At 47.3% G+C, this 14,878-nt stretch overlaps 1 protein-coding gene across 5 annotated transcripts in view; it reads right to left on the bottom strand.

Moving 5' to 3' along the window:
* atxn2l (ataxin 2-like) overlaps nt 1-14,878 on the bottom strand; it is a 59,086-nt gene that overhangs the window by 18,978 nt on the left and 25,230 nt on the right. For all 5 annotated transcript variants that reach the window (XM_073033408.1, XM_073033407.1, XM_073033409.1 and 2 more), the window contains exons 8-15: nt 14,410-14,610; nt 13,921-14,096; nt 13,350-13,457; nt 5,883-5,978; nt 5,657-5,730; nt 1,362-1,663; nt 482-551; nt 124-267 (exon numbers count right to left, since the gene is read on the bottom strand). In XM_073033408.1, the coding sequence (XP_072889509.1) occupies nt 124-267; nt 482-551; nt 1,362-1,663; nt 5,657-5,730; nt 5,883-5,978; nt 13,350-13,457; nt 13,921-14,096; nt 14,410-14,610 (1,171 nt within the window). The remainder of the gene's footprint in view (nt 1-123; nt 268-481; nt 552-1,361; nt 1,664-5,656; nt 5,731-5,882; nt 5,979-13,349; nt 13,458-13,920; nt 14,097-14,409; nt 14,611-14,878) is intronic.

Here is a 14,878-nt window from a genome sequence, read left to right on the forward strand (position 1 = left end):
TGAACAGCATCGGAGTTGGAATTACTGTGGCTTATTTGGATGTGGAGGGGTGCGCGTGCGAGATTGGAAGAAGCGTTAGGATGGAACGAGGGAGAGGGGGCAGATAGTCCATACTACACTTACCTGGACGGTGGGGTTCATGTGGATACCATGCACGTAAGAGATGTACTGAGCATTGTAGATAGCATTCTGGCCTGGCGTCACCACAATGGAAGGGCTGGGCTGAGTCTGAGGGCGCGGGGGCGTTGGGGTACTGGCCGGCTTGGTCTGCAACCACAGAAAGAACAGAATTTACCCACAGCAGCTGCTCCTCTCCGCTCCAACCGGTCAAGACTTCCCACCACCACTGTCATAGCATCCTCTCATGAATCAAAGCAACCTTACCCCATCCCACTTCATCCTGGTTTTCTTTACAAGTGGTCCCCACGAACCTCTATCGCAGCTTGTCCCTAATAGGAAATTGTGCAAGACAGGGACTCACCACGGGTATGTGTGTCTTGGTGGGATTGAATTCCTTTGCGTTGGGGTTCAAGGTTGACTTCTTCACTTGCCTGGGTGGGAGACAAAGTAGTAGGATGTGTCAAGGAGCAGTGGGATGTTGATACAAGGTAGAAAGCACACAGTAAATGAGGGGACTGGTTGGAATCTGGGACACACTGCCTGACAGGCTAATGGAGGGAGAAATTCTCATAACATAGCAGTTAAACATCATGGCAAACGGAAGGAGAATCTAAGCGAGAGAAAATGAAATGGTAGAACACCAGAGAACAGTGAGCTGGCTGTACCTGGGGAGAGAAATGGAGAGTCAACATTTCAGCTCAAGACCTTTCACGGAGACTTCTCTGTTGCTCTGGATTCCGTAGGTGCAATCTTGTGTGTCTCCTGTTACTGTGCTGCCTGACTCAATGGAGTCTAACGGGATAGGAACCCTGAAAGGGGCTCCCAGTACAGTCTAATGGGCTCCAAGGTGCCACAGTAGTGCAGCAGTTAGCACAACACTATTACAGCTTGAGGCATTAGTGTTTGGAGTTCAACTCCAACGTCATCTGTAAGGAGCCTATACATTCTGCCCTCCCCATGGGATGTGTGTGTTTTCCCTGGGTGATCTAGTTTCCTCCCAACAGTCCAAAGATGTACTGGCTGGTAGGTTAATTGGTCATTGTAAATTGTTCTGTGATTAGGCTGGATGGTTTGAAAGACTGTTAGAACCTATTCTGTGCTATATCCTAATAAATAAATAAAGGAGCAGGAAACCCTGACTGGGGCTGCTTGTGGTCCTTAACGGAGTCCTTGTTGTGGTCTATCAGAACAGAACACCGCACTGTGCCCTCGCCCAGCCCAGGCCTCCTCAAGGTACTCACTCCGACATGCCCTCCTTCTCCTCCTCGCCTCCGTCGCTCTTGCCCTGGGGACTTGGTGGGGCTGGCAGTGCCCCCTCTGCTGTCTCCCCAGGCTTCCTGTCGTCTCGCCTCTCCCCGGCCTCGGGGGCCGGTGGGGGGCCGGCAGCAAGAGTGGGAGGAATTGGTCCCTCCCCCGTCAGCTCAGTGGAAGCTGGCAGATTGCCTGTGGGCTCACGAGAGGGGCAACAGCCTTCTTCCACCCCCTCGCCAGGCTTCTCCACCACCTCCTTCAGCCTGGAGGGGGCACTTCCCAGCTCCTGGAGCTGTTGGGGGAGGGGAGAACAGGGTGGGGGAAGGAAAGGGGAGGGAGTGGTATGCCAAGTGGAGGGGAGTGGTTGGGGAGAGAAGCAGGAAGATGCAGGGATTAGAACAGACACACCCACACACCTCCTTTAATGTCTGTTACAAATATCCCCCAACACTACTCCCCCACTCCCCTCAACATCATCCCACCTTGACTGACTGCCCCATCCACTAAAAGGGGCCCTCTGGCTTGATAGCTCATGTCTGTGCTAGACGAATATGCCAGGTTGTCTGGTTGTTACAACCCTCCCCATGGACGCTGTTCCTCCAGCTCCTTTACTTTCCGGTGTTCATCTGAGCTCGTCCCACTGCCACATCACATTTGGTCCAAAACCTCTCACCTGTCCAAGTGACTTTTAAATGCTGTTAAAGTATCTGCCTCGATCACTTCCTCCGCTGGCCTGTTCCATATACAGACCACCCGCTGTGTGAAAACGCTGCTCTGTGGGTCCTTATTAGATCTCTCACCTTAAACCTGTGTCCTGTGGTTTTTGATTCCCCAACCCTGGGAGGAAAGACTGTGCACACTCACCCTATCTGTGCCTCTTGTGGTTTTATACATCTCTGTAAGGTCACCCCTCAGTCTCCTACACTCCAAGGAATAAAGTCCAATCCTGCTGAACCTCTTTCTTAACTCAGTACCTCGAGTCCAAGCAACATCCTCGTAAAGCTCCTCTGCATTCTTTACAGTTTCACAGCATTTTGCCTGTATCAGTAACCAAAAGTGAACACAATACTCCAAGTGCAGCCTCACGAACATATTCAATTTCAGGTCATCTTAATGTAGGAAAGATGCCATGAGGCTGAAAAGAGTGCAGACATTTACAAAATCACAATAGATTCAGCAATACTGGAAATCCTGAGCAGCACATAACAAATGCTGAAGGAACTCAGTAAGGCAGGTAGCATCTATGGAAAGAAATAAACAGTTGACATTTCTGGCTGAAATCCTTCATCAGGACTGGAAAGGAAGGGGGCAAAAGCCAGATTAAGGTGGTAATGGAGAAGTACAAGCTAGCAGGTGATACTGTGCCCTCAGAAACAACTTGCACGTCTGCAAAAAAATTTGCAGCTTGTTCAACCTCTCTCCTAAGTTATTCACCTACATTTAAACATTGTTAATATATCCACCCAAACCACTCTTGCTGGTAGCTCATTCTGTAGACATATCACCTTCTGGGTGAAAAAGTTGTCGCTCTGTTCCCCTTTATATCTTTCCCCTCCCTTTAAACTTCTGCTATCTAGTTTTAAAAACAGACTGCAGTCACCACACTGTCAACATCCTCGTGATCTTGTTATTCCCTAATTATGGGAGCTGGGATGTCTTGTTACCGCTACACAAAATGATGAAGAGGCCACACTCGAAGAACACTGTTCTGTTCGTACAACTATTGGAGGGTGTAATTAAGCTGGAGTGGCTTTAGAAAAGATTCAAGGGAAATTACAGGCTGAGGGCTCCAGTTAAATGCCCAGGTTCAGACTGTTTTCCCTGAAGCACAGGAGGCTGAGAGATGACCTGACAAAGGTTTATAAGAACATGAAGGGCACAGGTATGATGTGTGGCCATGGTCACAGGCCTTCTCTCCCAGAGATGCAGAATCAAGAACCAAAGGGCATTGGTTTCTTGAAAGGCAAATGACTTAAAGGGGCAAGGTTTCCTCCTGGAAGTTGGTCTGTATATGGAAAAAGCATCCAGAGGAAGTGGTAGAGGCAGATATAATCACAATATCCAAAACACAAGAGATTCTTCAGATGCTGGAAATCTTGAGCAAAACACACAAAATGCTGAAGGAACCCCTTCTTATTCTTGATTCTGCAACCTTCCTTTCCGATCTTGATGAAGAAACTCACCCGAAATGTAGATCCCATCCAGATGCTGCCTGACCTGCTGAGTTCCTCCACTATTGTGAGTATGCTGCTCAAGATTTCCAGCAAATGCATAACCATTTATTTTTATGATAATAACCTGATTCTGATTCTCATCCAGTCAGACCACTCCATACACCTCTGCATTGAGATAGTGCAAGCTAAAATAACAGAACGCAGGATAAGAACCTACACTCTTTCTTCCTTCCCTTTTTCCATTCCCCTCTAACCCCTTTTCTCCTCATCTGCCCATCACCACCACATCACACCCCAACCTGGATTCCCCTCCTTCCCTTTCTTCCATGGTCCACTGTCCTCTCCTATCAAATTCCTACTTCTTCAGCCCTTTAACTCTACCACAAATCACCTCCTAGCTTCTTACTTCACGCCCTCTCCCCTACTCACCAGCCCCCATTTCCTCCACCTCACCGGGTCTCACCCATCAGCTTGCAGCTTGTGCACATCCCCGTCCCCCACCACCATATTCCGGCTTCTGCCTCCTTCCTTTCCAGTTCCAATGAAGGGCTTTGTTCTGAAAAGTCATCAGTTTATTCCCCTCTATAGATGAGACCTGGTCTCCTCAGTTCCTCCAACATTTTGTGTATGGCGCACATTATTTAAAAGGCTCTAAAAAGGTACACAGATAGGAAAGGTTTACAGGGATACAGGCCTAACATTGAAAATCCAAGAAAGAGTGGACTTGGAGAGGTTTTCAACAGCGTGAGATTTTATAGGACCAGAGGGCACAGCTTTAGATATCTCTCTAGACCAGGGGTTCCCAACCTGGGGTCCATGGACCCCTTGCTTAACAGTATTGGTCCACGGCATAAAAAAGGATGGGAACCCTTGCTTTAGACAGAGATAAGGAGGGTGATGAATCTGTGGAATTTATTGCTATAGAAGGTTGTGGAAATGGAGGCAAAGTCATTTGGTTTACTTAGACTATCTCCATGGGCCAAATGACCAATTTTGCCCTTCTATCTTAAGATGTTATTTAAGGTGAGATTGGGTGGCCTCTGGAAAATCCTGGTTGTCACACAAAAGGTGCTTGACGAAGCTGGTCCTCAATTCTGCTCCTGTGTGTCATGGTTTTAATAGCTCTACCCACCGCACCACTCAGCACATCTTCAGGTATTGGTTGTTTGGTCTGGGGAAACCTGTAAGTCAACTGATTCGGATCTTCCCATCAACCCAATACCATCAACAGAGGTTTACGCTCTTCTCTGCACCTCACCCTCTCCCACTCCCTCCCAGAGTTGTTTTTCATCTGCGTGGCACCCAGAGGCAATAAACGTAGAACAGTGCAGTACAGGATTAGGCCTTTCGACCCACTGTGCCTTTGCTGAATATGATAGCAATCTAACTATCTCATCCACCAGCACAAGGTCTGTATCCCTCCATTCCCTGCACATTAACAGCCTCTTAAACATGTCTATTGTATCCTCCTCCCACCACCACGCTAGGCAGCACAAACCAGGCACTCACCACTCTCTGGGTAAAAAAACATGCCCTGCACATGCCCTTTGAACTTATTCCTTCTCACCTTAAATATTAAACATTTCCACTCTGGGGGAAGAAATACCGACTGTCTATCTATGCCTCTCATAATCTTATAAATTTCTGTCAGGATTCCCCTCAGCCTCAGCTACTCCAGAGAAAACCATCCAAGTTTGTCCAACCTCTCCTTACAGCTCATACTCTCTAAGCCAGACATCCTGGTGAACAACTTCTGCACTCTCTCCAAAGCCCCTGCATCCTTCCTGTAACAGGGCATCCAGAACTGCACACAATATTCCAAGTGCAGTCCAATCAAAGTTTAATACAGCAGTAATGTAACTTCAGCTGACTTTTCTACTCAACACTCCCACCAATGAATGCAAGCAAGCCAAAAGACTTCTTTACCATCTTATCTACTTCTGCAGCCACTTGAAGACATCTGTGGACTTGCACCCCCAAGATCATTCTGTATGCCAACATTTTTAAGGGTCCTGTCATGAACCATGCCCTGTTCTAGCCTATTACATTTGACCTCACAAAATACAAAATCTCACACTTCCGCAGATTAAACCATCTACCATTTCTCTTACCCGGAAGTCTTCTCCAAACTTCTTCAGCTCCTCAATCTGATTCCGTTTCTGGTCTGACATAGAAGGGACAATACCTGTGGAGTTGGGGAGGGCAACAGAAACAAGACAAGATGATAGCAGGTTAAGAATTAAGAGCTTCCCCCTCATATCCCCTCCAGAGGTGCTCTCTCCTCTTCACCCCACCCTCCCTCCCATCTCACCGTACATCCCTGGCATAGCAGCCTACCTTTGACCGCCACTTTGCCCAGCTCCTGGGCATTACTGGAGGGGATCTCCACTGGCCGGGGCAGCTCCTTCCCAGAGACATTCCCGAGATCTTTCACTGGAAACGAGGGTGCAACAGAGACAAAACACCACTGTCACCGTTTCGCAAAGGCCAGCACCTAATAAACACCCAAAGAACAGTACTCCGAAGCACGGGTGTCGCAGGGAGAAATATGGTTGGGGTTGGAAGACCTTTCAGCTCATCATGTCTGCATCCCATCTCCTTCCATTCCCTGCACATTCATGTGTCTAACAGTCTCTTACACACCTTCATCATATTTGCCTCCACCACCAGCCCTGGGTGGCATATTTCAGGCACTCCACTCTCTGTATAAAAAAGCTTGACCCTCATATCTTCTTTGAACTTTGAATGCATGCCTGCTAGAATTGGACATTTCCACACTGGAGCAAATGATTCTGTCTCCTCTACCTCTGCCTTTCATGATCTTATAAACCACTATCAGGTTTCTCCTCAGCCTCTGCCGCTACAAAATAAAACAAACCAACTTGGTCCGACCTCTCTTTATAACTCATGCCCTCTAATCCTGGAAGCATTCCTCTTCGGCATCCTTCAAAGCCCCACACCCTTCCTGTAATGGGGTGACTAGAACTGACTAACTAAAGCCAGAGTACCAAACAAATGCCTTTTTCATCATCCTGTCAGTGACGCCATTTGCAGGTAACCATGAACCTCCACCACTAGGTCTGTTCTACAACACGCCATGGGGCACTGCCATCCATCACGCAGGTGACATTGATCTTCTGGTTTGATCAGCCAAGGGAAGAGTGGGGAAGATGCAGCGACACAAGGCTGCACACTGGGATAGAGAATAGATCTGCTGCTTCTGATGTTTCCCCAGTCCTGAAGTGCCTGTTTCCTTTGCCCTGCAAAGAGCTTCTTAAACACTTCCATCATATCTACCTCTACCACCACCGCTGGCAGCACATTCCAGGCACCCACCACTCTCTCTGTGAAAAAAATCTTAATCTGAACACTTTCTTTAAACTTACTCCTTGGCTTAGTTCCACATTTGAAAACCACATTCACTATATCATAGTTCAGGTTCTCCACAGCTCAAGTGATTTACAGACTGGGATATGATGTTATATATAGAGTAATTGGGTTACAGCCTGGGATCTAATCCAGAAGTTTGGGAGTTCTATACTTAGAGTAACAGATCCCTGGGAGTGGGTTAAGGGTTGGGATTTCATCAACAAGTTAGGTTGAGTTTGTATACAGAATGTCTTTGGGAGTGGATCATAGGCTGAATCAAGTCCAGGGGTATGGGAAAGGGTTTACATAACCCTGGGTTACAGACTAGGATTTAGGCCAATGATTCATGAGGGGTGTTTATATAGAATAGCAGAATACTTCCCTAGTACTGGATCTATTAGCATCCACCTGGGATCTAATCTAGAGGTTCAGGAGGTTTATATATAGAATAACAGATCTCCAGGAGTGGTTTAAAGGCTGGGGTCTAATTCAGGGGCTCTGGCAGTTTATGTATAGAATACCAGATGTATTTAATCATGAGGGGCGTAGCGAGGATGAAGGTACACAAGTATAGGAAAAGTTTAGAGGGACATGGACCAAAAGGAAATTGGCTCAGATGGGGACTTGGGTCGGTATGGACTTGTTGGGTCAAAGGGCCTGAATCAGTGCTGTACTGCTCTGTGAGTACATGACCCTAGTATGCACACTCCACACACCACTCCAAAACACACAGTGGAATGGACTGCTTACCGTCTGTGGTGAAGGATGGAGCTGGTGTGGCTGGCTTGGGAGACGACGAGCCGGGAGATGGCGAGCCAGAAGTGTCAGTGCCGACGGAAGGGGGAGGCGGGGGCCCTCCTAGCTTCTGGCGGGGAGGTTGGAGCAGGTACTGGGCCTGGGAGCTCCTGGGCAGAGAGTGCAGGCAAACCCACACTGGACTTCGGGGAGCGGGGGTGGTAAGGCCGGTTTATACCTGCGAGAGAAAGAGAAGTAGGGAGAGTGGGAGAGATGGGGGGGGGGGGAGAGAGACAGAGGAGAGGGGGGTAGAGGGGAAATGATTGACATAAAAAACTCCAACACAGATCCCTGCGGAACACACTAGTTGATGGCAGCCAATCCAAAAAGGCTCCCTTTATTTCCACACTGCCTTCTGTCAATCAGCCACTTCTTTATCCATCTAGAATCTTTCCTGCAATACCATGGGTTCATTAAGCAGCCTCATGAGTGGCACCTTGTCAAAGGCTTTCTGAAATCCAAGTGTACAGAATCAACAGATTCTCCTTTGCAAACCCTGCTTATTATATCTTCAAAGTATTCCAACAGATTTGTCAGGCAAGATTTTCCCTTGAGGGAACTATGATGAAGACATTATTTTATCATGTGCCTCCAAGTACCCTGAAACCTCATCCTTAATAATCACCTCCAACATCTACCCCACCAATGAGGTCAGACTATGGTTTCCTTTCTGCTGTCTCTCTCCATTCTTGAATAGTACAGCGACATTTGTAATTTTCCAAATCAATTCCAGAACCTAGTGATTCTTTCAGAACCCTGGGGTGTACACCATCTGGACCAGGTGACATCTACCTTCAGACCTTTGTTTCCCAATAACCTTTCATCTAGTAATGGTAACTTCACACACTTCATTACATATAGAACCCATTGTACTGACCATTTTCAACCAGCTCCAAGATCAATCTAACCCTTCCCTCCCACATAACATTCCATTTTTCTTTCATCCACGTGTTTATCTACATCTATTAAATGATGTACTGGCAATACATGAAGTTTTGCGGACAGCTCACAAACTTCAAGATATACTTCTGATTTGCAGCCTATAATCGCCCTTTAAGTAACATACTTTTAATCTTGTTGAACAAACCTGCAATTTTACAATCATGCAACTAATTGGCAGAATCAACTCTCAGGATTGCAGGTATGGCACTTCTAAGTGGATAAAAGTTACTGCCAAGGCCAGGAGAGAGAAAGGAGGAGAGATCTTTCAAGCCAGACTAAAATGGTGGGTTGTAAACCTGCCTCTTCCGAGTATCTTGTTAGCAAATGCATAGTTACTGGAGAACAAGACCTTAGGGCAAGATTGCTGTATCAAAGGGAAACGAAAGATTGCTGCATTGTTTAACGGAGACATGGATCCCTCCAGACAAGCTGGATGCAGCAAACCAGAGGGCTTCTTGATCCACCGGATGGACAAAAATGCAGATTCAAATAGGGCAAGAGGTGGGTGTTTTATTTTATTTAGAGATACAGCATGGAATGCCCTTGAGATGCCCTGCCAGCAACCAACCAATTTAACCCTACACTAATCACAGGACAATTTACAATGACCAGTTAACTTACTAACCAGCATGTCTTTGGACTGTGGAGGAAACCCACGCATACCATGGCGAGGGCAAACAATCTCCTACACTGGATGCTGGGACTGAATTCCAAACTCAATAGACAATAGGTGCAGAAGTAGACCATTCAGCCCTTCGAGCCTGCACCGCCATTTTGAGATCATGGCTGATCAATTACTATCAATACCCGGTTCCTGCCTTGTCCCCATATCCCTTGATTCCCCTATCCATAAGATACCTATCTAGCTCCTTCTTGAAAGCATCCAGAGAATTGGCCTCCACTATCTTCCGAGGCAGTGCATCCCAGACCCCTACAACTCTCTGGGAGTTGTATAGAATTAAGTATAGAGTTAAGTTTTCCTTAACTCTGTCCTAAATGAACTACCCCTTATTCTCAAACCATGCCCTCTGGTACTGGACTCTCCCAGCATCTGGAACATATTTCCTGCCTCTATCTTGTCCAATCCCTTAATAATCTTATATGTTGCAATCAGATCCCCTCTCAATCTCCTTAATTCCAGCGTGTACAAGCCCAGTCTCTCTAACCTCTCTGCGTAAGACAGTCCAGACATCCCAGGAATTAACTCGTGAATCTACGCTGCACTTCCTCTACAGCCAGGATCTCCTTCCTTAACCCTGGAGACCAAAACTGTACACAATACTCCAGGTGTGGTCTCACCAGGGCTCTGTACAAATGCAAGAGGATTTCCTTGCTCTTGTACTCAATTCCCTTTGTAAGAAAGGCCAACATTTCATTAGCCTTCTTCACTGCCTGCTGCACTTGCTCATTCACCTTCAGTGACTGATGAACAAGGACTCCGAGATCTCTTTGTATTTCTCCCTTACCTAACTTTACACCGTTCAGATAATAATCTGCCTTCCTGTTCTTACTCCCAAAGTGGATAACCTCACACTTATTCACATTAAACGTCATCTGCCAAGTATCTGCCCACTCACCCAGCCTATCCAAGTCACCCTGAATTCTCCTAACATCTTCATCACATGTCACACTGCCACCCAGCTTAGTATCATCAGCAAATTTGCTGATGTTATTTTCTATGCCTTCACCCAAATCGTTAACATAAATGGTAAACAGCTGTGGTCCCAATACCGAGCCCTGTGGCACCCCACTAGTCACCACCTGCCATTCCGAGAAACACCCATTCACCGCTACCCTTTGCTTTCTATCTGCCAACCAGTTTTCTATCCATGTCAATGCCTTCCCCCCGATGCCCTGAGCTTTGACTTTACCCACCAATCTTCTATGTGGGACCTTATCAAATGCCTTCTGAAAATCGAGGTACACTACATCCACTGGATCTCCCCCCATCTAACTTCCTGGTTACATCCTTGAAAAACTCCAACAGATTAGTCAACCATAATTTACCCTTGGTAAATCCATGCTGGCTCGGCCCAATCCTATCACTGCTATCTAGATATGCCACTATTTCATCCTTACTAATGGACTCTAGCATCTTTCCCATCACCGATGTCAGGCTGACAGGTCGATAGTTCTGTTTTCTCCCTCCCTCCTTTCTTAAAAAGTGGGATAACATTAGCCATTCTCCAATCCTCAGGAACTGATCCTGGATCTAAGGAACATTGGAAAATTATTACCAATGCATCCGCAATTTCCAGGGCCACCTCCTTTAGTACCCTAGGGTGCAGACCATCTGGACCTGGGGATTTATCAGCCTTCAGTCCCATCAGTCTTCCCATCACCGTTTCCTTCCGAATGTCAATCTGTTTCATTTCCTCTGTTACCCTATGTCCTTGGCCCATCCATACATCTGGGAGATTGCTTGTGTCTTCCTTAGTGAAAACAGATCTAAAGTACTGATTAAATTCTTCTGCCATTTCTCTGTTTCCCATAACAATTTCACCCAATTCATTCTTCAAGGGCCCAACATTGTTCTTAACTATCTTCTTTCTCTTCACATACCTAAAAAAGCTTTTGCTATCTTCCTTTATATTCCTGGCTAGCTTGCGTTCGTACCTCATTTTTTCTCCCTGTATTGTCTTTTTAGTTAAGTTCTGTTGTTCCTTAAAAACTTCCCAATCATCTGTCCTCCCACTCACCTTAGCTCTGTCATATTTCCTTTTTTTTTAATGCTATGCAATCTCTGACTTCCTCTGTACATGAGTCCTCCTTATCACTTGTTCCGCCCCACCTTCCTCTACTACATACTTAATATTCCGGAACCGTGTAGTCCCCACCTGTCCTTTATTCTTCCTCTCGCTATCCTCTCTCACATTCTGGATCCCCGCCCCCTGCAAATTTAGTTTAAACCCCCCCAAGAAGCACTAGCAAACTTCCCTGCAAGAATGTTAGTACCGCTCCAGTTCAGGTGTAAACTGTCCCTTCGGAACAGATCCCACCTTCCCTGGAACAAGGCCCAATTATCTACAAACCTGAAGCCCTCCCTCCTGCACCATCCTCTCAGCCACATATTAATCTTTATAATCCTCCTGTTCCTTGCCTCACTCGCACGTGGCACAGGTAGCAATCCTGAGATTGTTACCCAGGAGGTCCTGCTCTTCAGCTTCGCACCTAACTCCCTGAACTCCCTATGCAGGATCCCCTCACTCATCCTACCCACGTCATTGGTCCCTACATGGACCACAACATCTGGATTTTTGCCTTCTCTCTCCAGAATAACCTGCACCCGATCTGAGATGTCTCGGACTCATGACATTTCCAGTTGTAATAACATCGCGCTAACCACTACTCTATCATGGTGCCCTGTAGTCTGTGTTTCATGATAAATTCCTCATGTTGCTGGAACATAGCAACTGTGTCTCACTCTAGGAGCATCTAATGATAAAGTGGCATTTGTTTTACTTAAGGAGAGAGTTCTTTGCCATGATCCTGACCACAGCTTACATACTGCTAAAGGCAAATGCTGAGCAAGCACTCTAGGGTTCAATGCTAAGCAAACAAACAAGCAAAAAGGAAGCAGTCTACCCTGACACCTTTCAAAGCATTGCTTAGGACTTCAATCAGACTTGCTTGAAGAAACCTCTGTAATTATCATCAACATATCACCTGCAGAACCAAGAGTCCCAACATACTCGACCATTGTTATACTTTGATTAAGAATGCCTACTGTTCAATCCCTAGACTGTATATTAGCAAGTCTGATCATCTGGAAGTCCTCCTCCTACCTGCATACAGGCAAAGACTAAAACCCAAGGCTCCAGAGGTAAAAGTGACAAAGAGGTGGTCATGGGACGCAGACCAGCAGCTACAAGATTGCTTCATATTGGTGGACTGGACCATGTTCAAGGACTCATCAGAGGACCTGAACGAATATACCATGTTTGTCATGGGATGGGCTTTTAAACAGTAGTGGACAAGTGTTTCACCACAAGATCATTCAGTCTTCCCCAACTAGAAACCCTGGATGAATCAAGAGATCCACAATCTGCCGAGGGCCAGTTCAGCAGCGTATAGGTCTGGTAACTAAGTAAAATACCGGTGGTCCAGGTATGACCTCTGGAAAGCCATTTCACATGAGAAGTGACAATTCCAGATAAAACATATCACAGAAAGATGGTTGAAAACTATAGCAGGGCTTTAATGCTATCACCTCCTACAAAAAAAACCCACACAACATGTGTGGCAAGTTTCACTCACAGGCGAGTTCAATGCCTTTTCTGCTCACTTTGACCAACAAAACATGGAGGCACCTTTATGAACTTCTACAGCCTCCGACAACCCTGTGATTTCAGTTTCCAAGGGAGATAAGAGAGCATCCTTCAGGAGGATGCCAAGGAAAGCATCTTGCCCAGATCTGGCAGCGTACCAAAGACCTGTGTGCTATTCAACAGGTTGCAGTATTCACTGAAATCTTTAACATTTCACCTCAAGCAGGCTTCAATTATACCAGTGCCCAAGAAGAACAAGGTAACCTGCCTCAATGACTATCGTGTAGTAGTACTTACATATAACATAATGAAGTGCTTGAGGCATAAATGATGCAAAGATGGGTGGGGGGTATGGGAGGGGAGAGCAACAACCAACCGGAACTGTACCGAGACTAAGTTATAACCGTAGGTGAACATCAGGTCTACTCACCCGAGGCTTGAGAATGTGGAGAGCTGTCGGAAGCAGATCCCCCCCTTCCCATTAGGGGCTTACCACCACGGGTGGGTCTCTGAGCCTTGGGCGACATTCGGGAAGGTCCTGCAGCAAGGAAAGTAAGCAGCCAGGAGAGGGAGAGACGCAGAGTTATGAGGAAAAGTGTGAGGGAACAGGAATAACATCAATACAGATACAGTCAGTGACACAGGGCGCTTGGGAGAGAGGTCACTAAGGGACGGTGTGAGGGAGCTAGATTACGTTGGTGGGGAAACAGGATACTGGAGGAGTGAGGTTACTGAGGTATGGTGTGAGTGAGGATACAATCAGCGACATAGGATACGGAGGGAGAGGGGACACTATGGGACGGAGTGAGGGGGTAGGATTAACGTTGATGGGGATGGTCAGTATCTCAGGGTGCTGGGGGGAAAGGGGTTACTGAGGAACACACCTAGGAAGAGGGATTACTGAGGCCAGGGAGTTGGGGAAAGAGAATACAAATGAACAGTGAAGGAGAGGGGTCACAAAGGAACAGACATTGGGAAAGGGGTAACTGGGAGTGACTCACCTCCATTAATCACTCGCTGGTCCGGCGATGGGCTGCAGCTAGAGTCAGGGTGATGGATTCCCCCCCGTGGGGGGAGGGAGCCCACTCGTCCACCCCGGGGCATGCTGGACCTTAGGCCTCCTCCCCTGGTGCTGCCTTCCCTGCTTCGCTGGGGGAGGGGGATGTACTTACTATCCCTGCAGAGAAGAGACACAGCCTCAGTGCTAGATTGGGCCACAGAAGATTGGCTGTCAGCAGCCAGACCAGGAGGAGACGGGTAGAGGGAGCAAAGGTGGGACACACAGAAAGAGGTTCCTCCGCAGAGATATAGATGCAAGCAGAGGGGGAGAAGGGAGAGACAGAGACAGGCAGAGCGTGAAAGACAAGCAGATAGAGAAACAGAGACACAAGAAGGCAGTGAGCCAAAAAGGAAAAACGAGAGCTGCGTGCGCATGCGTCCACACACACAGGGATGGCAAGGGCCAGATACAACCTTGTAACATTCCTCACCTGGAGTTCATGCTGGGGCTGTCACGATCAGGTGAAGGTCTCTGCACGGCGCTGAACTTCTCCTCCTCCGTGCGCCCATCGTCATTCTCCATCGAGACGCGCACCCGATACTGGGGACTGGACTCAATCTCTTTGGCCAGCTGGGTGGCTCTGGCTTCTCGTTGCCGGAACTCAGCTGAGTTGTCCTTTTCCAGGGGCGTCCTGAGGGCCCAGAGGAAGAGTCAGTCCATGGGAGCGGATAGCACTGTAGGTGATGGGAAATGATGTGGGGGTCTTTAACCCTGTGTCTGACCTTGGGAGTGTACAATTGGACAGTGCAGAGAGTGCTTCACTCTATGTCTAACCCTGGTGTGTGCAATGGGATGGTGTGGAGGGACCTTCATTCTGTGACTGACCCCATGAATGTGAGATGCGATAGTGCAAAGGGAGATTCACTGTGTCTGAGCCACAGCATTCTGGGAGTATTCAA

This window comes from Hemitrygon akajei, chromosome 31 (assembly GCF_048418815.1).
Source record: "Hemitrygon akajei chromosome 31, sHemAka1.3, whole genome shotgun sequence".
Lineage (NCBI taxonomy): Eukaryota > Metazoa > Chordata > Chondrichthyes > Myliobatiformes > Dasyatidae > Hemitrygon > Hemitrygon akajei.